We start from the raw sequence: 21,854 nt of genomic DNA, 5'->3' as shown, positions 1-21,854 counted from the left end.
TCAAACATTGGTTAGTGACGAGTTACACCAGATGTTGCAGAGAGCGCGACCGAGCACAAGAGATGGTTAGACTGAAGTGGCCGTTGTGGGGCCACGAACAGAGAGGCCCATCGATAGACGGCCATCGGTTATCGATTATCGGTTAACGGTTATCGGTATTATGCAAAGATCAGTTTAGAAATGAAACCTTTCGTATTTATTAAGTACAATTCGACACCATTCTGCCCCACTGCATTTCATGTGAATATACATACATATATACATACATGTATGACATATACATATATGTATATATATGGGTATGTGTGTGTTATTTCAGTTAGCCAGCTGAGACTGAGTGTGTGCGCTTGTGTGTGGGTGACCACCGATTATTTTTGGTTGGGAGAGTTGCAATTGAGGCTCACGGGTCGCACATCATAACGTTGAGCAACAGCTAGAGAGATTGAGGCAGCTAGGGCCAGTGGTTGCGGGCGATGCGCTGCACGACGTCGATAACGGTGCGCGGCACGTCGGCGCGCACCAGCTTGATCAGCAAATGGAGCACGTTGACGACACAGTAGAGGATGCTGCAGCCAAGTATGATTGGGGCCAGAAGCAATTTGGTCTGCATTGAGTAGCGTGTGGTGTCCTCGAAGTCGAAAAACTCCCAGAGATTCGCCTGACCAAGGAAATGATTGCGCAGCTTCACCACCTGCCCCTTCAGCCAGGTGAAGTACCAGCACAGGAAGAACAACAGATTCGACGTCAGATAGCCCAGCAGGAAGCCAGCCAGCGTAATGTAGTCCATCTTGGAGTCGTTGGCCACAGCCGAGCTGAAACCGCCGCCCGCCCGCAGCTGCCCGTAGCGAAATCCGCTCAACTTCGGCGAGCGACCGTATGGCCTCGTCGGGTATACGGCCGGTTCCCTCGGACCCGGATCAGTGTTGGGCTCCACTTGGATGTTGCTTTTCCTCTCCAAGTTGCTGATGTAGGAGTGGCCCGACAGCCTGTTGTTGTAGCTCCTGCTCAGGTAGCTGTTCTTGTTGGCGGCTGTGTTGCTGTTATTGTTGTTGTTAATGATGTTGACGTTGCTGTTGCTTTTGTTGATGTTGGTGTTGCTGTTGTTCAAGTTGTTGATGTTGTTGACGTTGTTGTTGAGGCTGTATTCGTCACTTGCCGCCTGCTTGCCATACTTGGCCAACACCTTCTGGAACCGCTCGGCGGTGCTGCTGCTGGGGCTGTTGCAGTTGTTCTTGATATTGCTGTTGCTCATGTTGTTGCTGATGTTCTTGTTGATGTTGTTGTTGATGTGGTTGTGGTTGTGGTTGTTGATGTTGTTGTTTTTGTTGTTGTTATTATTGTTGTTTTTGTTGCTGGCACTTTGAATGGCGCTGCTGTTGCTATAGTTGCAGTTGTAGCCATTGCTATAGGCATCCTCGCCGCCGGCCCGGTGATTGCCACTGTCGTTGTCAGCCGACCGCGCCGCAGCCGCCCGGGGGCTGCTCGGCTCGACGCCAGCAGCAGAGAGCTCGCTCTGGCAGCTGCGCTGCCTGTGGAGGCGGCTGGACGTTGGCAGCTGCGTCGTTTTGTAGGAACGATAGGACGAGGAATCTCGGCGCTCCTCTGGCGTTGGGAAGCGCCCATCGCCAGCATCGCCGTCCAGGCCGCCAGGCGACTTCTGCAGCGAGCGCGGATTCGTCACGAACTTCATCCCATTGAACTGAAACTGGCGGCGGTTGCGCAGCTGCGGCGGCGTCGCGGCTGTGAGTGGCAGTGTCTTGTCCAACAGACCCAGCGACCTGATGCGGTTCGAGTTCTGCTGTGGCTGCTGTTTGTTCCTATTCATAATGCTTGTTGCCCTTTTTAGAATTATTATTAAAACCGATTGCACCGCAATTTGGCGAAATTCAACTTGTTTGCCGAAAAATAAAATTAAAAATTTTTAATAGGGATACAACAAAACAAGGGTACGAGAATTTGTTTGCTTGGCTCTATTTTTCGAGACTAGCCTGACAGATTTTGCGAGCTGACATTCGTGTCTGTGTGTCTTATTTGTATGAATGAATTGTTATTATAGTACCCAGAGCCAGACTGTGACTGTGACTGTGACTGTGACTGTGACTGTGACTGTAACTGTGACTGTAACTGCGACAGAGAATGGGCAAAGCCTGCTGAGTGCGTGCCTTTGATTGGTTTGATTCGAATGAGGTGAGTCTCGGCAAATAACGAAACAAGATACGAACTATCTTCGGACCGCCGAAGCTCTGAAATACCCTTGCAGGCATACAACACTCCACCGAGATCACAGTGGCCGGATGTCTGTCTGTTATCGTTATCCAATGGAGCTAACTAACAGAGGGCTGAAGAGGTTTCTTCACCAAGTGCGGACAGCAATATGAATCCCTTCTTATGAATGTGTTAGACCTATATAGTGTGAAAGTCTTTCTTAGTGTAATTTCTTCCTTCCTGCTTTCATATAGTTTATACGACGTAAGCGACTATAGACCCAGACAGACATACAAGATTACTAATTAAAGAACGCAAATCAATAGACATACAAGTCTATATAGAGGGACTCCACTTGGTGGCATGCATGGCACCCACTGCAAGGGTATATCGTTGGAGAAAAAGAAAAAGACAGTGAAACGGCACCAAAATCAAGAATTCACTCACCTTCAATCAAATGAAAGCTAAGGTAGTAGTAGTACATTGAGTGGGTGCGCTTGGTGTTGACGCTAGTTGTTGTGGTACATTTTCTAGGAAAGTGTCAGAGTGTAATTGTTTCGTGTGCGTGTGTATGTGTGTGTAGGAGTGTAGGTGTGTGGACGGAAACGTTAAGAAGACAACTGTCGCCTGCTGTGTGCCGTCGCCTGACGTCTATCCATATATGTATAAGTACGTAGACAGTTATGTAGGAAACGTTTGGACACAAAAGAACTTGACTGGGAAGCTGTTTCTGGTATTTGCTTGGTTCAGGATATGGCTCGGGCTCGGGCTCAATTCTGCAGTGCGCCTCTTTCTGCTTGACACAGTGTAGTCTGCATTGTATTAAACACTCTACTAAACGTAGGATCTTATGGATCTACATCCATATACATATATATACATAGATATATAATTAATCGTAATCGTAATCGTAATCGTAATTTTAATCTGATATCGTCTCACTTTTCACATTAATTCTAGTTTTCTTTTTATTGGTTTTTTTCTGTTTTTTGGTTTTCTGTGTTTTTTTGTATCTTTGTTTTTTTTTTTGTTTTTGGTAAGCTAAGCCTAGGAATTAGTACTGTTCTCAGAATTTGAGTATTGACTACATCGAGAAAAATAAAATAAACAAAGAAAACGGAAAAAAAGAAAAGTTTTAAAATAATTAGTCGAAAAGTGTGTAAATCAAATCATGGGGAAAAGCTTTGTGCTAAATATATACACGATATGCTGATGAGATATAGGGAAAACAGAGCGCGAAGGACGAAGCCAAATAGAGGGAGAGATGAGTACGACTAAAGCGTGTGAGTGGTGCCACAATATAGACGGAGATGGATGGATAGATACAGAGAAAAACAGAGAGAGAGAGAGAGAGAGAGAGAGAGCGAGCGAGACAAATAGATAGGTACATGGATACAAAGAGGATAGCTGACACAGCCGGAGTGCATTGACCTTTGAAGCCAACTCGCTCGCTGTCGTGCGCAATGAGTACAGAGTGTACAGTGAGCACTGCGATTATGATACAGGCCTAGCTTCAGGTGCTCTTCAAGCGAACTCACAACAGCAGCCATTACAATGCCAACGGTATACAACTGAGGATCGCATCTCCTAGCGCGATTATCTTAGGACTCCCGCACACACACACACGCGTGCGCAATCCGTGTATGTGTGTGTGTGGGGGTGTGTGGGTGTGTGTGTGTGCAGTTCTTCTTAAGCGAGCTGATCATGGCAATAACAGTTACGGCAGCAACAGCATATTGAAGCACAACTTCACAATCAATCAATGCGATAAGCAGCTCAACACATGAACAATTCGATATATATATATACATATATATATATATACATATAAATTATCATATATACACATGTATATGTATGGCTAGCTGGAGAATCGGTTTGTGGCGGCTGCGCCACCGCTGCCGCCGCTGATGGGTCGACTCGGACACCCGGACTCACCTTCTCACTGGACTGGCGCTGACGAGTGGGGTGGCCACGCCCAGTGGCTTAATTCGTTGTTGCATGGTAGGCGTGGCCGTGGTGGTGCCACCGCGCTGGCTTTGTGCTACTGATATGCCCTGCTGCCCGTTGACGACGTAGCCACCGCCCGGCTGGTCCGGCGACAGTGGATCGCTCGTGTAGCCGCGCTGCGGATCCAGGCCCCTAAAAGCAATCGTGGACAGACGTGAGAGCAAGCGCTGGACACATACTTGAATGTCTACTCACCTGGTGCGCGCGTGCGGACTGTGCCGTGGGTGGTACATGCGCAAGTGCCGCGGCGAGTCGCCACCGCCACCGGACTGCGCCGAGGTGGCCGCACCACCCGCGCCGCTGGCAATGTTGCCGTTGTTCATGCTGCTCATGTTGATGCCAGGCGCCGTGTCGCTCACCTGTGGCAGGTAGAAGTTGGTCGAGTTGTGGCGCTGCAGCGGCGGCGTCGGCTCGCAGTCTTGGCTCTGTGAGGCGGGCGGCGGCTCCAGGTCCGTGTCGGAGCACTCGCGTCCCGGCGACAGCTGCGAAAAGGGTAGAGCGCACACAGATTGCTTAGACAGGTTAGTAAACAGCCCACGCCACCTGCTCAACACAGATAACCTTAGGCCTACGTAAAAAAGAATAAGTTGTTGCGATTGATCGATCGATTTGTACTTGAAACCAAATGAAAACGAAACTTGTGTGTGGTTTGTGTGGGGTGGACAAATGAATCGATTGCCAAATGCCAAATGCCAAATGCCAAATGCCAATCGCCAATTGTCGATTGTCGATTGTCTTGGCCCGAAGCGAATGCGATGCTAACAGAGATGGGCCCCTGCACGGATGTGACGCACAGTGTGTATGATGCCCGTATCCACGTCGAGATACAGCGACTGCAATCTTTTTACAGGGTATTTTCAATGTTGTCGTTTTGAGTTATGCAAGGCGTGATGTGGGGGGTATGTGGGCTACATATGATGTGAACTGCGCGAGGGAGTCGATAGGTCAAAGCTACGGAATTCAGCGGATTTGCTGGGCATTCGGATCCGAGAGAGTGGAGAGGGAAATAAAGAGAGCAAGAGAGTGAAAAACGGAACAAAATATGTTATCGAGTTTAAAAGATAGTAGATAGCTGTATATATTGAAAGATATTTAAAATTGAGAAAATTGGGAAAGTGATTTCAAATTTCGAAGATCTCAATTCAATTCTATTATAGTCAATCTTCAGTGAGGAGAAGCAACAGAAGAAATCATGTGACGAATTTCAAGTCAATCAATCAATATGAAGTAAATAAATTAATTAATTAAATAATTGAATTACAAACATATATATATATATTTTATTTGATTCGTTTCTTTTTATTATTTTTCGATTTTACCTTTTTCGGTGCTTGCAGAAAGTGTAGAGTTTTTGTTGTTTGTTTTCTTGTTTTTCTTTTTGTTGTTTGACCAATCTTGAGTTAAGATACATTTTCTAGACTAAATTGGAAAATAGTTGCACAACAATCTGCGAGCGAATTTACAGCACAAATGCAGCCAAACTAATGCGGAGAACAGAGCAGTAACGTTTGCAAAAGCTTTCAAATTCAAATTAGGTAAACAGCGAACTAAACCAAAGTACTTGAAACCACATGCAGCAAATCAAAATGAAACACAGTCTAAAAGGATGAGCAAACTAATCGAAGCCTTTAAGTTAACCAAACTGAACGGAAATGAAAATTCAGCAAATTAATTAATGTTCGGCTACAGCACCGAGGCTCTAAATACGTTCCCGGAACAGCAACAATACAGGAGTAGTTTACATTGAGAGGCCACATAAATCAGCAAATAATACTCTACTTTCCACTCAACAATGAGTATATTCGATTGGTGCGATGTTGCTCTCTATCCCTACCTATAGTTTGCCAATGTGTTCACGAACACCAGACGGAAGAGTCTATGAAATAAAGCCCATGTAAATCAGCGAGTATTACTTCTCTGCTTTCTATTTAAAAACGAGTATATCTATCGGCCTAGGGTAGGGTTTCTCTAGCTCATTTGTCTGTCGTTCCCTCACCTAGTATGGACTCTTCAAATACCTAGCCTATATGTTGAGCCGAGCATATTAGTTAGCTTACTCCTTGTCTATTGTCTCCCAATCTCTTTCATTTTTTGGTAGAATCTTCAAATATATCAACGAAATACAGGAAATAATACCCTAGTCGCATGCTAAAACGAGTGTACTGGCTTATATGCGGCATGTCCTGTAATGCTTTCATGTCGTGTCTTTACACTATTCGCATATAAATATAAATGTGCCCTTAGGGCTCTACATTAAATTCTTTACTCTCGAAATTCAGATTCTACTCAAAATCTATTTGAATTTTAAGTTTGAAAGTTTTAAGCCTATAATAAACGCTGTTCGCATATTCGCTTATTCAACTCCCCAGAGTTGTAGACTTATTCTCTCCATGTGTCATCGAATATGGTTTTATCGAATATGTTATCGACTTATGCTTTTTTGTTGGCAGACATGTAAACGCTTTAGCTTTACTAAGTCACTTTGGGAACATTTTTTCGTATTTTATGGCAAATCCTTTATAAATCTACGCAAGTGCAGCAAGAAAATAAACCAAGCTTAAGCAAAGACAGCAGTGAGATAGAGGGAGAGAGTGGGAGAGAGAGAGAGAATGCATAAAGATTGTGTGGACAATATAACGAAAAGTGTTAAGGATTTTTGCAGTTTATTCATCTGTGATAGATTCTGTGCGTGTGTGTGGGCGTGTGTGTGGGCGTGTGCGTGTTAGCAGTGGTGTACTGTACCAAAAAGCGGCAACTACGCTACAGACGTGTCTAGCAGGCGCGGACAGAGCCCGGGCCAGGCAGGGCACGGCAAAAGGAAGCATCAAATGCATAACTAAAACTTCAGAGGCAGCAACGGCCGTTCTTGGAGCAAGTTTATTGTTTTTAATCTAAAGGCCAATCGATAATTACGGGTCGACGGGCGAACAAACTGTGCATTAGCTATACATATATGTATATGTACGATATATATAGAGATATATGTAGGCATATGTATGTGTACGTTGTCATATGAAGAGCCAAGGGCGAGAGTTACGTATGCATTAGATGTGGGACGTGAGGACGTGATCAACTTATAAATACGATAAAGCGCGGATGGAAATGAAGCAGAGGCGATTGCCAGCCAACGATTGCAATGCGCAGGTTAAGCCGAAATCAAAGGGCGAAGAAGCGTTAGTTAGCAGTCGGGAAATGTTAGGTACAAGCCAAGTAACTCTCACTAAACTAAAGCGTATTAAACCCAATCGAACTCAACCAAACAGTTAAAACAGATTAAATGAAACAGATAGGTGAAGTCCGACAGCGAGAGGCGACAGCAGCTGGGCCGCCGGCCAAAAGCCGACAGACAGAGATATGTACACAAACAAAGATACAGATACTGGTACAGGGTAGTATAGTAGATACATGATTATAGGTTGTTTATAGAGGGAGAGAGAATTATAATCGTTTTGCATAGCAATTACTGCAATGTTTCGTTTCGGTTTGCAAAATGTTACCCACCTTACTATAAAGCGTTGTGCTGCCCGACCGTTGATTATAACCATTGCCCTCGGCCATATAAGTCTTTACCTGAATTCCACGCTTCTCCCGACTCGACTCGTAGTAGGAGCGGGGTGAATATTGTACCGCAGTGCCGCGCATGCCGCTGCCGACGCCGCCGGCCGTGCTGCCATTGCCACCGGCTCCGGCTCCGGCTCCGGCTCCGGCCCCGTTGCCGCTGCCGGCGTTGGTCTGTTGATTGGTCCGATCGTTGCATATGGTGCTGATGGCTTGATTTTGGGTCTGCGATCGCCGCGATGCGTACTTCTTCGGCTTCAGCAGGCTGCTCGAATACAAGGACAACTCAGTTATTGGACTGTGGCAATGCACTGACGGATAGCACTCTACCTGGGATACTGTGGCCCGAACTGTGTGTAGCAGCAGTTGTGCCAGCAGCCGCGCGAGAACGGATTGTAGCCGCCCTTGAACTTGCCCGTCACCTGCTCGTTGGTGGTGCGGCCCCGCGACACCAGAACCATGTGGAAGCCCGTCAGCCCGAAGATTGGTATGGCCAACACAGTGACAAGGCCCATCAGTATCATTCTGTTGGGATTTCAGTTAAGCTAAACCAATCTGACAATTGCACAAGCTGAAAGCAAAATATCTTCATTTCTGCAAGATGAAGTTTGGTTAGCAATTTAGTCAACTATCGAATACACTAAGGGAGCCGTGTAGCGGCTCATTTGTATGTTTGGGTAAAAAGGATACGCGACTATGGGCGCCGTCTGCTTGATGTTGGGCATGATTTTGAGCACGTAGAACAGGCACAGCGAGAAGATGCTCAGCATGTGGATTGAGAGTGAGACCAGAAAGAAGAAGAAGAACCTATAATTGCGCCTGCCAATGCAATTATTCACCCAGGGACAGTGATGGTCGAACGTCTGGAACAAGCGAAGGAAAGCGCATCGAGTTGAGTACATAATAACAAAAGACGTCGAATACAATTACCTCTATGCAGTGGTTGCACACCGAGCAGTGGGAGCAGCGAGGCGGGCGATAGAACTTGCAGGTGACGCACCATTTCATCTTGACCGTAATGCCATTTATCTCGGCATTCTTGTAGAGCGGTGCACGGAACTCCTCCTCGCAGTCTTCGTCGGGCGAGGCTAGAATGCAGTCAAGTTTAGGCTGTGCGGATGACGCTGGGCACCGTTTAGCACGCTACATACCTTTGGGTATAACGCCCGGGTCCATAAATGTGGCCAGCGTAAAGTTGGCCAGCACAAAGAACGTGATGACGCCCTGGTAGGCCAGCACCCACGGATGGCTCTTCACATAGTATTGGCAGCTGCAAGGCAAGAGGGAAACACGACCATATCAATTACATTAATTCACATCGACAATTTGGCTGGCTACACATACATATGTACATATACATAGGTAGATATGCGCCATATCTCTCTCGCTCTATCTCTCTTACTCTCATTCAAACCTATTTGCAATATGCTGTAATCAGTTTAGAGTCCAGTGAACTGGAACTGTTTGCCGAGGCGTCACACACACACACACACACACACACACACGCACTGCACTTGCACTGATGTGCATAACTTTTAGCAGTTTTCCACATGCATTCGGCATTGATTCCATTGTGATGGCGAACGCACACAAATGCACACCCAGAGCCAGAGCAGCGGCACAAAGTGCCTTGTAATCCGCCTCTGAAACACTTGTAAGCTGGCATCAGTAAATTAATGCGACTGGCAATCAAATCAAACCCGAGCACATCATCAGCCTTCTCGTTTCAAATTGATTTGCTCTCGGCCAAGATATTTATTTCAATTTGATTTTCTTCTCTGATGCGCAGCATTCAACTCGAGCAATTATTCATCGTCCACAAGGAACGAGTGCCAAATGCCGAACATATAACTCAATCCTCAATTTGTTGTAATCGCCATCGTAATTATTTCATGTGCAATTAAATTTCTATCATCTCTGCAATTCATTAGCTCCAATCGCAAATTCAATCAATCAGTGCCAAATACGCAATTTCATGCGCTTTTAATCCAGATTTCTGTTGCCCAATGCCAACTTAATTGAGCAGCAATAAACACAGCATTTAAGCAACAAATTTACCACGCTCTTCAAAACTTTTCACATTTCATTATCTGCTTAATGTAGCCCATGCTAAAGTTAGTGGAATTTCCTATTGATGGAAGCCATATTTTAGTTTTATTTTCTGCTAAATCTCTTGAGTTATAATTAATTACAACACCTAAAATATTTCCTATTGATATTAGCTACATTTTAATATCGTAAATTTATTCTAGTTCTCTTGAATTGTCATTATTTACTATATTTATTCAATTTCTTACTAATATTGGGTATATTTTTATATCATTTTACCCCACTTCTCTTCCACTATCATTTACAAAATTTACCCCTTGTTATTTGTAATATTTCCAACATAATCTCTAGATTTTAATATACATTTCAAAATATCTCTAGCTACTTGTACAAATTGAAAAAATTGTCCCCAAACTGTGTTGATAAAGACATCTCATCAACGTTGTACTTAATGAACTGCCCTCGCAGCTGAAATTAAAATGCCAAGCCAGTGGCGCAGCACCCACACGTAGTCGGGCTCCAGTTACGGCTAAGGTCACGTGCAGCCTTGGACGGCTGCTAACTGCTAACTCGCAACTGGCGATTGGCAACTGGCGACTGGCATCTGGCAGGTGCAAGGACACATTTTGAACAAATTGCTCAAAACTTTTGTTCAACTTTGGCTGCCACTCAGAGCCAGAGACTGCAACATAAATTGCGGCTGCGAATGCTGCGAGAGAGTTTCGGCAAGTTGCCTAATTAAAATTGAGTAGTTAGACTCTTTCGGTATTTTGATTAACCCTCCTCACGAGCGGAACTAATTAGGCAGATATGGGATGGGGAGCTCTAGCCGCAGGATATCTGGGCTTGACCGCATTACGGAAAGGAGACACACAGGCCGCCCACTCGAAATACTGTAGTGGGGTCCATGCAGCGCTGCACGCATTGATTTTTATCGATTTACTCAACTGCTATAATGTATATACCCTTACTTGTATATATGTATATGTGCATATATATTCATCAGTTTGCGCCAGATTACAAGCAAAGCTGATTCGTTTACAAAAATTCTAATTACATGCTTAGATTTTAATTTGGTATAAATAAGCGGCTCGGCGTTGGCTCGAGTCGAGTCGAGTCTCGGCCAAATCCAGGCAGCAGCAGCTTAAAAGAAGATTTAGGAAATATGAGACATGAGCTCTTCCTGCCTTCAACTTAAAAGCGGCGTCAGGTTGGCTAAAGAGCGAACTACAAAATGGAACGCCCAGAAAGAGTGAGAGAGAGAGCTAGAGTGGAGAGTGGAACGGGGCAAGTGGGATATTCATGTATAGGCAGCATCACGTACATAAGGCACGAGCACGATGCTGCCCTGGTATCGGTTGCTGACGGATTCTGCTGGCGTTTGCACTCATTTATGCAGTGTAACAACCCGAGACGAACCAAGCCGCGCCCGCTCCCGCACCCGCACCCACAGCGTACAAGTCTGTGTGCTTAATGTAGGTCGTGACTATATGCTGCAGGTCCTCAACGACACAGGAATATATAGAGAGAGAAGAAGTAAAAAAAAAAAGCCAGCAGGGCAGATTTGCGCCTAACAGCAACCAGCACCAACAACAACAACAACAACAAGAAGAAGAACAAGAATCGGAGCCACGAACTGTCTGCATCATGCAATCAACAAAGGAAAACATCCAGAACTGAAGCCCAACAGACACACAACAGACATCAATTAATGTTGGCCATCAAATTGAAACAAATTAGAAGCGCATCAAGTCGGCATCTAGTCTTTCATGTCCTACTCCTGCTATGTGGCCATGTTTACTTTGGCTCAGGCCAAATACAAACAGCACAAATAACGAAATTCAACTATTTTCCTTGCTCCAAAGTACCGCAAATTTGTTGCTGGAACAGTATCAATGTTTAGATTGCTTTCAATTCATTATCTAGTAGATATCTATATGCTAAGGTTATGCGCATTTCCTTTTGATATAAGAAATGTTTTTAATAGATTTTCATGGTTTAATATTCAATTTTCATTTACTGCAAAATATATTTTTGCTAGAATTTAATCAAATTTAATAAACTGTCCCAAAACCAACTCGATAATGTTCGAGTTGATTCGTGTTGGCCATTAAATTACAACAAATTAGAAGTGCACTTGAGTCAAGCATCAAGTGCACTTTTTCATGTCGTATTACTCTGAATCAATAAAAAATTTATAAAAAAAACAAATTCAACTTTTTTCTGTACTTTAAGAACCCTAACTCTGATCAATATTTAGATCACTTGGAGTTTAGCATCTTCGGCATTTACTGTTTATGATATTTACTTTAAGCTAAGTTTGGTACAGCTTTTATTTAATATTAGTAATAGTCGAAATATATTTGCTTTAATTTTAATATCTTAACTTTTCCTGCTCTACTATATTTACTCTATGCTAAACTTAGTACAAGCTTTTACTGACTTTTCAATTTCTACTAAATTCACTCCATGCTCAATTTCCTTTTAATATTGGAAATATTCTAAATATATTTGCTTTATTTTAGTAGACATTCATCCCAGTGTGAAATCTAGTTTGTCAATTTGGCATCTTGTTGAATATTGACTTTGACTCAAGCTAAATATAAACACTTTAAATAACGAAATTCATCGAGTTTCTCTTCTCCAAGGATAGCAAATTTATTGTGAATTCAGTGCTGGAAATGTATCAATGTATCAATGTATACAAAATGAGAGAAGTTTGAATTTCATATTTTTCGCATTGATTTCATTGGGATTTAAATCTTGCCAGCAACAGATAAATATTGCTTTGCTCGGCGGGGCCAAGGACGCCACTTCCTGGAAAGCAGAGCAGAGCAGAGCAGAGTAAAGCAATTCCCTCAGCCTGACAAGCAGATTCGATGTGAATAGACTCACAGCGGGCAGCTAAGTGGAAGCTGTAAACTGAAAGCCCTGGCAAGGGCATATCCGGTGCATTAGGTGAACGCATAGTTCCAGGCAGGCAGTGAGGCAGTGAGGCAGGCAGCCTCAGCTGATATCCTTAGCTGTCGGAATGCTGTTGAGGAAATTGAATTCTTGTGTAATGCGACATAGCAAGAGGCCGCAGTGTCAGTTGCAGTCGCGACTCGCAGTCGCAGTCGCAGTCGCAGTCGCACTTGCAGTTGCAGTCACAGTTGCGCTCACAGTCACAGTTTATGGCCAAGGACTAGTGTGAGTGGCTTTGCTGGCGACCCCTTAAATTGCTGTCTGCAATTAATTGAAGCAGCAGCAGCCTCATGCATGGCAAAAGCCGTTAACAGCCACTCACACACGTGCTGCAGCTGGAGGAGCTGGTTCAAAATGAAGTTGGGCGAAGAAAAATAAAATAAATGCTGACGCTCTCTCTTTGCGCCGTTGTCACACTCAGCCTTTGCTCCTTGTGTCATGAAGCGCTTAACAGCGCACCAAGACTAGCACACTCACACTCACACACTCACACACACACATATATATGCACAAGCGTATATAAAAATATCATTCGCTATCACAGAGCTTAAGAGAGCTGGGGGCATTAGTCATCGTCTGGCTAGCCAGCGTCATCCGACTGGCCGTCGCTGCGCCAAATTGGGACACGCACAGCGAGGGGCTAGAGAGAGAAGACAAGAGTGAAGTGCCACCACTTCAGGCTAGAGGGGATGGCGCCAATAATCCAGATCGTAAATGATATCACCTCAATCGTGCCAAGATCCTGTTGGCTTATGCTGAGCAAGGCTGGGATTTGTTTTTTTTCTCTTCCGTTCCACATGATATATGCTATATTAATATCTCATAAGAACATGTTCATATTAATCAACCTATCCTATTCTATACTTTCCTTCATTTCACATGATATATGCCTTGGAATGAATATCCCATAAGAACATGTTCATACTAATCAATCTATACCCTCTTTGAATTTAATATTCACATTAATATTATATATAGGGTAATAGATACAGATTATTTATATAAATGTCTGTCTCTCTCTCACTCTCTCTCTCTCTCTCTCTCTCTCTCTCTCTCCCGCGAACACTATAACTGTCCAAAGGCACAAATTTACTTAAATAAGAAGAGCTAAGAATGAAGTAATCAACAGGTCAACAGGATAATATTCCTTACCCATATTCTACATATAGGAAATGTAAGTAAACGAATCGAAAAGTCAGCTTCGAAGCTTTCAATGCATTAGGGCTGTAATCAGCTAGTTGGCGAATCAGCTGATCAGCGGATCGACTAAACAGCATCAATCAGTCATTAGCAATCAGACGAGCGCTTTGCTAATCAGCTTTAGCTATTGCATAAGCACATTGGCTCTAGTACAGTCCAAGTGGGGCGAATTTGATGTTCCTCCAATTTATTAGCGTCGACAGGTGCTACAATACATTGTTGCCCGTTTCTCTGGGCAATTGACGAAAAACTTGAAATGAACACACGCAAAAAAAGAAGAAAGCGAAAAGAAAGATTGAAAAAAAGAGCTCACTTATTTCAGCTTAAACATTTCGTTGCGCCGGATGAGAGAACTTTACAAAGTCGCGAAGGGCAAACCAGAGGCGGCACGGCGTAGAGCGGGCGTGACTCAGTTCGGGTCGATAATAATGACGATGATAATAATGATGCTGACGATGATGGCTTAGGCTGATGCGCCAAAAGGCAGACCTAAATGAAAAGTCCTCCCTGTCGCCCTGTTGCCCTGTTGCCATGCGCCATCGCCATATAAAGTTAAATATTTATTTATGAGTTGCGGGAAAGAGACTGAAAATTGATTTTTTCCAGCTTTTTTCCACATTTTTGTTTTTGATTTTTCTGGCTTTCCTTTTTTGTTACTCTGCAGTGAAAGGCGGCGCTTAAAGCACATAAAGTTCACCCTAACTGGGCTACTGGCTACAGTGCAAGGTCAGCCAGCCATGTGGACCCTCTCTGGCCTATTGGCTCTCTAGGGCAGCTCAACCATGGCAAATGGACCTGTGCATTACGTAGCGGCTCAATAATTTACAAAGTGCATGTATCATAAATTGACCTGCTACATACATATATAGTATCCTATATTCTATTTGAAATATACAGATGAAGCTAGACTTATTTCAAAGTTTTCCCCTCGCTTTTCTTACTTTTCTCTTTACTTTATTTGCATCAAAGAATGAATATTATTTGTTAGATATATTATTCGCCACATGATCTATTTGTAATTTAATAATTTTGAATAATTCTGAATAAATTTTATCATTATATTAAACGTATAAAGGAAATCCAAGTCTTAACGATATTTCTATAGATTTTCCAGACGTTTGCTTTGCTGACCTTACAGATAGAGTAGATCAGCGTTGTTCTCGTACAATATCATCCAAATACACATGCTATAGAGTGCCCCACGCATTTTATGACTAAGCTACTCGAGGTGTGTGAGGGTATTCATGTCAGTGTGCTTTTGACATGTTTTGTCGGCATAGTTTTCTTTTTTCATTATTTTTATTTTTATTGTGTAAATGTTGAGAGCACAAGAAAGTTCTTAGCTTGTCGTTGATTAGCCAGGCCCAGCCCCAGTTCCAGTTCCAGAAACAGTTCAAGCCACGGCAATGTGTCTAACAACTAAAACTAGCAGAAATAGCAAACATCTTTTAGCCAATATATAACCCGAATTTCATTTCTTGTTTATTTCAATTGCGTCAGTTTTGGACTAGCCGTTTGTATATACAGTACACGCACACTCGCACGATACAACTAAATGTGTGTGTGTGTGTGCGTGTGTATATATGCATTCGGATTACAGATCCAATGCCACAAGCAGTGCTGTGTGAAAAACTAATGAGGTTTGCTCAACAATGAGATATTCTATAGCCAGAGCAGTTGCTGTAGCTTTTTGTTCTATTTTGTATTTCAACAAGTAGTTTATAAAACTATGTTCCATGTGGGGGATAGATACATACATATGTATATGTATATAGTTGAGTAAATACTATAGTTTGATGTACAAACGCACACATGGCCAACGAGGAATGTACTAATGTGTATATAGATATGGATATAGATTCGATCAACATAGTCGAACAGTAATGATAATTGAATTGAATTAACATGGGGAGTCTTCGATTTGCACAGTCTCGGTCTTTGACTCTTGCGAGCGTTTGTTGCCCCAAAGAAAATAAGCAAAATTCTATTGAAATAATATCGCATATTGAATAGGTAATATCAATTGTTTATAAAGAATTTTCGATGTGACTTTACAACTACTCGAATCAGTTCATTTAAAGTTACTTCTGGACAACTTGGTATGATTCAGAATTTCGTAGGTCGCGAATTGAGTTTGTGGGTCCACTTCTCGAGCGACTACTGTAGCTTCGCAAAGGTTTTCATTGCTTTCTGCTCATTCCACGAACAGTTGCTTGGGCCCTATTATCGAGGCATGCCATAATCGGAGATATGTAAATATCAATAAACACGTGCATATTATATTACGGCATATAGAAAAGATTTCCTTTCAACTGCGGCGATTTGCTCAAAAATATATAATTAGTTCAAGCTGCCCCAAATTTGTGGCCTTAAATAAACTAAACTGTTGCCGCTGTCAGACATAAAACTTCCCAGCTGAATGTGTATGTGTGTCGTCTATATCTGTGGCCGGACATTGGGGAAAACGCTTCCAAAACTTCAAGATGGAAAAAGTCGAGTGTTGATAGATCGAGTAGATTGTACCGTTTTTTCTCTGTCTTTTTTATTCAATTTTATATATAATCAAACATACATATATGTGTGTATATACGTATATATACATATTTTTTTTTGTCTGGGTTTTTGCTTTAGCTAGCTTTTTAATGTGTTATGACAGCCGGCGAAATTAATTTGGTTAGCCCCGCTTTGAATTTGGATGAGTGACTCGGAGGCACTGCGACGTGCTCCGTGGCGTATGCGTAATATGTGCGTGTGTTTGTGCATGTGTGTGTGTGTTTGTTTATCGCTAAAAATAATCTTGCTCAATGTTGCCAGCGTCGAGACGTGAAACATTTTTCCATTTCCAATTCCATTTTCTCTAGGCAACCACCACCCACCCACCCGCTAGAACAGGCAACTAAGCGGTGTGGCTAGGGGAGCCAAGAGACACAAGCGTCGCAAGGGGCGCCAGGAGGTGGGGCAGCGGCCCCCAAATGGTGCGACAACAACAAGTACTCGATGTGCGCCATCTCGCTCGCTCGCTCGCTCGCTTGCTCATTCGCTCGCCCGACTTCGAGACTTTTGGGCAGCATTTTGCATTGTGCCGCCGTCTGGTGGCGCTTTTTCCATTTATTTTGCATTTGATGCGTAGATTTTGTACTAATTAAAATTTGTAATTTTCTCGCATGAAGTTAAGTTCAGCCCCAGAGCAGCGCGGAGCAAGCCAACAATCAGCAGTCAGCATTCAGCATTCAACAGTCGGTGACAACGGCGACAGGAAGTCATTTTTCATCTTGGCCCACAGAGCCAAATTGTTAACCAGACTCACACAACATGCGAGTCTCTCGCTGGCATTCTGTTCGCTTTGAGCTTCAGCTGAATATTTCAAAATTGTGTCGAAATAGCAGTAGATAGATAACATTTCCCATGCACGATACTGATTACAGTTGATAAATATTTCCATATTTGTGCATAGCTATGCACGACAGAGACCCCACGAGGGTCTGCCACATAGCTGGCATGCCAGAATTTCTATTTGCTGCAAACTCATACTCATGCAAAGGCTATGCACAAATCAATATTAGATTGAGTTTGATTGGGCTTTGATTACATTTAAATTGCTTTGCGACACAAACGCGCTCTTGGCTCTGCTCCAGCTCCACAGTAAAACAATTATTTTCCACTCAAAGCAAACACTGCAACTGTGTGTGCTGTGATTTTACCACATTGTCCAGGCGGGCCAGCTGCATCGAGTATAAATAACTATATACTGTGCATCAATAAATATGTAAATATAGGTAATGCATACTTTTACATTTCATATTTCACAACTCGAGCATTCGAACTGTTCACTTTTAAATTCATTTCAGCATCAGCTGTATTTGGACGGTTATTGCAACATTTTTATTCATAACGAGTCGAGAATCGAGGAACTGAAGCAACGTGACGTGCAATTAAATCAACTGAATGGCCATTGCAGCTGCATTTAATTGATAATTTGATAAACTATTTGTGACAGCTATTAAAATAATATATGCAAATCAGGTGATGGCCATGACATATGTATGTGGGCTAGCCTCCATTTAAATTCATACATATACATATATACATATATCGAGAGTGTACAGCCTCCTCTTTAAAAATCGATATCAACGTCAAAGAGAACAAATCGATATGGCATTATAAATTCGATTAGGCACCGCGTTATGGCCAGGGAACAGTCGCCCGATGCGAAGGGGAAGGGGAGGGGAAGGGGATCACTTGTTTAAGCCAGTAATTGCTTAATTACCAGAATCAAAATGAAAATCGAACCGCACATGCACAAAAGAGAGAAAAGCCAGCGCCCCAGGCTTAGTTATTGCTGGTGTCATTGCTAGGCACTTGGCCCAATGGCGACGTCATTGGCGTTGGCCAAACGCTCAGAGGCGAGGCGAAGCGACTGCGACTGCGACTGCGACAATGGCAACGTCAACGTCAACGTCGACGTCAACGTCGTAGTCGACGTAAACGTAAACGTAATTGCTATTTGAGTACACGGCAAAGTGATGCGAATGTTAATGGGCATCGAAATGGAAATGGCAGTGACAAACGAAGTGTAAATGGAAAGTGGGCGGTAGACGGTGGGTGGTGGCAGGTAGAAGACGGAAGGCGAAAGCTGCTGCCACGCCTTTCTACATCATATGCCTTCATCACTTCCCACTGTTCTCTAGTTTCTAAACTTTGAAATTAGACATCGCAAATCGCTCGATGTAGCATCGCCCCCAATAATACAACAAGAACAAGAGCAGCAACAGTCCCCAACCCCAACCCCAACCCCAACTCAAAGCCAAAGTCAAAGCTCAAAACCGAGCAATGGGCGTGCAAATGACACTTGAGTTCGATTCGATACGATTCGATTCGACTCGGCGCGGCGCGGCTCAATTTACCTAACAATCAATGACGGCGACTCTGATGCGTGGTGACGCTACGCCCAATACCCTGTATAAAATGAGAGATGCAAGTAAGAGAGAGAGTGGGGCTGAGACTAGTTTAACATTAACTAATATAGCAAAGGTAAATCGTTCGTATGCGATATACTTAGGGCTTTTGCTACATTTTGTAGGTAAATATGCCTTCTTCTCGTTCCTCTATCCTGAACAGTTTATATATGCACCATTTTACAGCTATACTAAATGAAAGATTAAGAGAAAATACTTATACCTAATATACATAAATACATATACCCAAGCTCTCTCAAATAAATAATAAATAAACATGGCAATTTCTGGCAAAGAGATTTTGTATTATATATGTATTTAATGCAATTATTTCAATAATATCGCTTGATAAATTCATTTTGATTAATTACTTTTCAACAGGTTTACCAGGGTATGCTCCAGTTACACATGTTCCTCTTTTGCTTCGGCTCACAAATCTTTGTGTGAAAGATGTGCGTGTGTGTGAGTGTGTGTGAGTGCGTGTGTCTGTTGTTTATGGTTCTTTTTCGCTTTTGTTTATTGTTTCTCATTGCCAGCTTTTTCATGCTTTGTGTTGTTGCTGAGGTTGGCGATGACCGGCGGATATTATCAACGAGATAGGAACAACAACAACAGCAACAACAACTACAACAATGGCAACTTCAACTACAGTATGCACATGTCTTTTTTACAGTCACTTTTTGTTATTATTATCAGCAAAAGTTCGAGAGCGAGCAATGTCAGCGACGCACAGTGGGGCCTTTGCTCATTTTGCGTTGCAAAAATCATAATTATAAAATATATTTTTGTATAAAAGAGTGAACTTCCTATTGAATACACATATTTTGTATATTTATGATATTTCTATTCTTGTTTTTTAGTTTTCTTGGTCGCAATCAATATTTAATAAGTTTTATGGAGTGTTATCGACCACAGCATTTGGAGGCACTTCTTCCTTTTTTGCAGATGCAATTTTCTTGTAGCCGGGAAGAATGTTTACATTATGCCGTATTAAGGCGCGGCGTAAGACGGAATACTTTTCCTTGGATAGCCCCAAATCCATGAGCAACGCCAAGGCTTCGTCTGGAGTAAACTTTTTTGGACGTGTATCCGGGTGCGTTGAAATCCTCCTCGTAATTCTGTCCCCTGTTAGGAGACTTGCGTTCAGTACTAGTTTGGTGATGGCCGATCTGTCGTTATCCTGGAGTTTTGCATATTTCATAGATAGTGCCTCTGACAGATGTTCCTTCGACATGGCTTTAGCAACTTCCCCAAGTTTCCTTTTTCTTGTTAAGCACTCATGTAGAGTTTTCGCCGGTTTGCCTCTGTTTGCCGATGTACTTGAAATGCTATAATCGTCCAGTTCACCGCTTCCAAAGTTTGTTGATGCACGAAGCCAATCCGCATTTTTTGTATTGAAGTAGCTTCGTGTCCGACGACACATATTCCACTTCGCTTGGATTCTATAATAAAGGTTTCTCACTTTCTGCTCCAGTAATGCGCCTTTCAACAACGATGTGCTGCCTAACATACTCAATGCTTTCTCCACTTCCGTCGCAAATAGTTGGAAGTCATTGCAGTCATGAAACAGATCAAACAAAGTCTGATTTGACAAAGCCATAACTCAAGCCACGCACCAAATGAAGGTCCTTATATACCAGAATAGAACGGACAATCCACTCACACTTGCATAAAACTCATTGAATAACTGTAATGCAACTAAAAGGTTAACGCCTTGACCTCTTCATATAGTTGTCAATAACAAGTATTTGTTAACAGTAATTTATTTATAGGTAGAAACAAAAAGAGACAACAACCGAAATTTTAAAGACAATTTAGAAAAAACTAACCCTTTCCACAAACGTTCTACTTTTGGCATTTTTATCTACGACATAAAGAAAATTTGACATTTTTGAGCACATTTTGTTTTTGTGTTGTTGAAAATACATCAAAATATCGATATATCGATAACTATCCTTCATCTTGTTAATTTCTAATTGAATGTCATCAAAAAATCTAAAATCGATTATGACCTATTTTTGTCACGCTCTGGCGGCAGAGATCCCACTGTGCGATGTCGACGTCGCAGTCTACGCAGACGGCAGCGTCAAAAATTTATTTTCATTAACAAGTTGACAAAACGTACGGTAGAAGCTCAAAAGGTACGGCAACAGTAGAGCGAAGCAACAGCAAAAGACAATGGTAGGGTGAGAGAGAGAGAGAGATAGATAAATAGTCTTTGTGTGCGTGTGGGTGTGCAACATACATATTTTACTGATGTGCGTGTGTGGGTGCAAAATAAAATGTTAGTTAACGATTTGCGTATATTCATGCGGGGACTGCCCTACATTCAGTTACCCTGTAGGCCCTTTACCAACCAAGTTCAAATTTCTATTTAACTAAATTTCAAGTTCCACAAAAGCTCTCAAATTCCAGATAAAAATTTGTAGAATGGTTTTACTAGGAATCGATAAGAATCGACTCGACATTATGAGTCATTGTGACCACCCGCGAGCACGACTCGCAAATACCCTGTGTGAATAGTGGGATTTGGTTACTAAACAAAATATGTAGATATTTTAATTTAAATTTTCGTCTATATCTCTTTATCTCTATGCACATTCTCATAGAGTTAACAAAGTTTACTCCTAATATATAACCTCTCTCTACTTTTACTGTTGATTGGTTGCATTGATTGGTTTATAAAATGATCGATATACATATTACACTTTCTTATAGAATATATGCGCCAATAGATCTAACTCTCACTAGATATACATACATATGTGTATTCCACGGTTATATACCCATCCCATCTGCACACTAGAAATGCAAATATAGTTCCGCTCTCGCTTTTTTAGTTACCTCAAACTCTACCTGCATGCCGTCCGCGTGCTGTGTGTGGCACGCGGCATGTGGGCGCAGCTGATGCCT

General features: G+C 42.6%; 2 protein-coding genes across 11 annotated transcripts in view; both read right to left on the bottom strand.

The window, feature by feature from the left end:
- Zdhhc8 (zinc finger DHHC-type containing 8) overlaps positions 1–21,854 on the bottom strand; it is a 31,702-nt gene that overhangs the window by 2,259 nt on the left and 7,589 nt on the right. For 5 of the 10 annotated variants that reach the window (XM_030387662.2, XM_089264938.1, XM_030387660.2 and 2 more), the window contains 7 exons: positions 8,925–9,043; positions 8,704–8,861; positions 8,464–8,636; positions 8,104–8,298; positions 7,717–8,038; positions 4,411–4,697; positions 4,144–4,347 (listed from right to left, as the gene is read on the bottom strand). In XM_030387662.2, coding sequence (XP_030243522.1) covers positions 4,144–4,347; positions 4,411–4,697; positions 7,717–8,038; positions 8,104–8,298; positions 8,464–8,636; positions 8,704–8,861; positions 8,925–9,043 — 1,458 coding nt within the window. Of the gene's footprint in view, positions 1–2,652; positions 3,290–4,143; positions 4,348–4,410; positions 4,698–7,716; positions 8,039–8,103; positions 8,299–8,463; positions 8,637–8,703; positions 8,862–8,924; positions 9,044–21,854 lie in introns of all 10 variants that reach the window. The other 5 variants (XR_016197532.1, XR_016197531.1, XM_030387664.2 and 2 more) reach the window with 5 other exon arrangements.
- LOC149090760 (uncharacterized) lies at positions 174–2,282 on the bottom strand. The gene has a single exon (XM_089264945.1). It carries the CDS (start codon positions 1,823–1,825, stop codon positions 452–454), a length of 1,374 nt encoding a protein of 457 aa, XP_089121071.1. The 5' UTR covers positions 1,826–2,282; the 3' UTR covers positions 174–451.

This window comes from Drosophila navojoa, chromosome X, assembly GCF_054131105.1.
Source record: "Drosophila navojoa isolate 15081-1374.11 chromosome X, UAZ_NAV_1.0, whole genome shotgun sequence".
Classification (NCBI taxonomy): Eukaryota; Metazoa; Arthropoda; class Insecta; order Diptera; family Drosophilidae; genus Drosophila; species Drosophila navojoa.
The sequence above is the reverse complement of the archived record's forward strand: the minus strand, read 5'-3'. Positions and strand labels throughout refer to the sequence as shown.

Excerpts from the sequence above, each read along its gene's own strand:
- LOC149090760 (XM_089264945.1), bottom strand. The coding sequence starts at position 1,825 with ATGAATAGGAACAAACAGCAGCCACAGCAGAACTCGAACCGCATCAGG.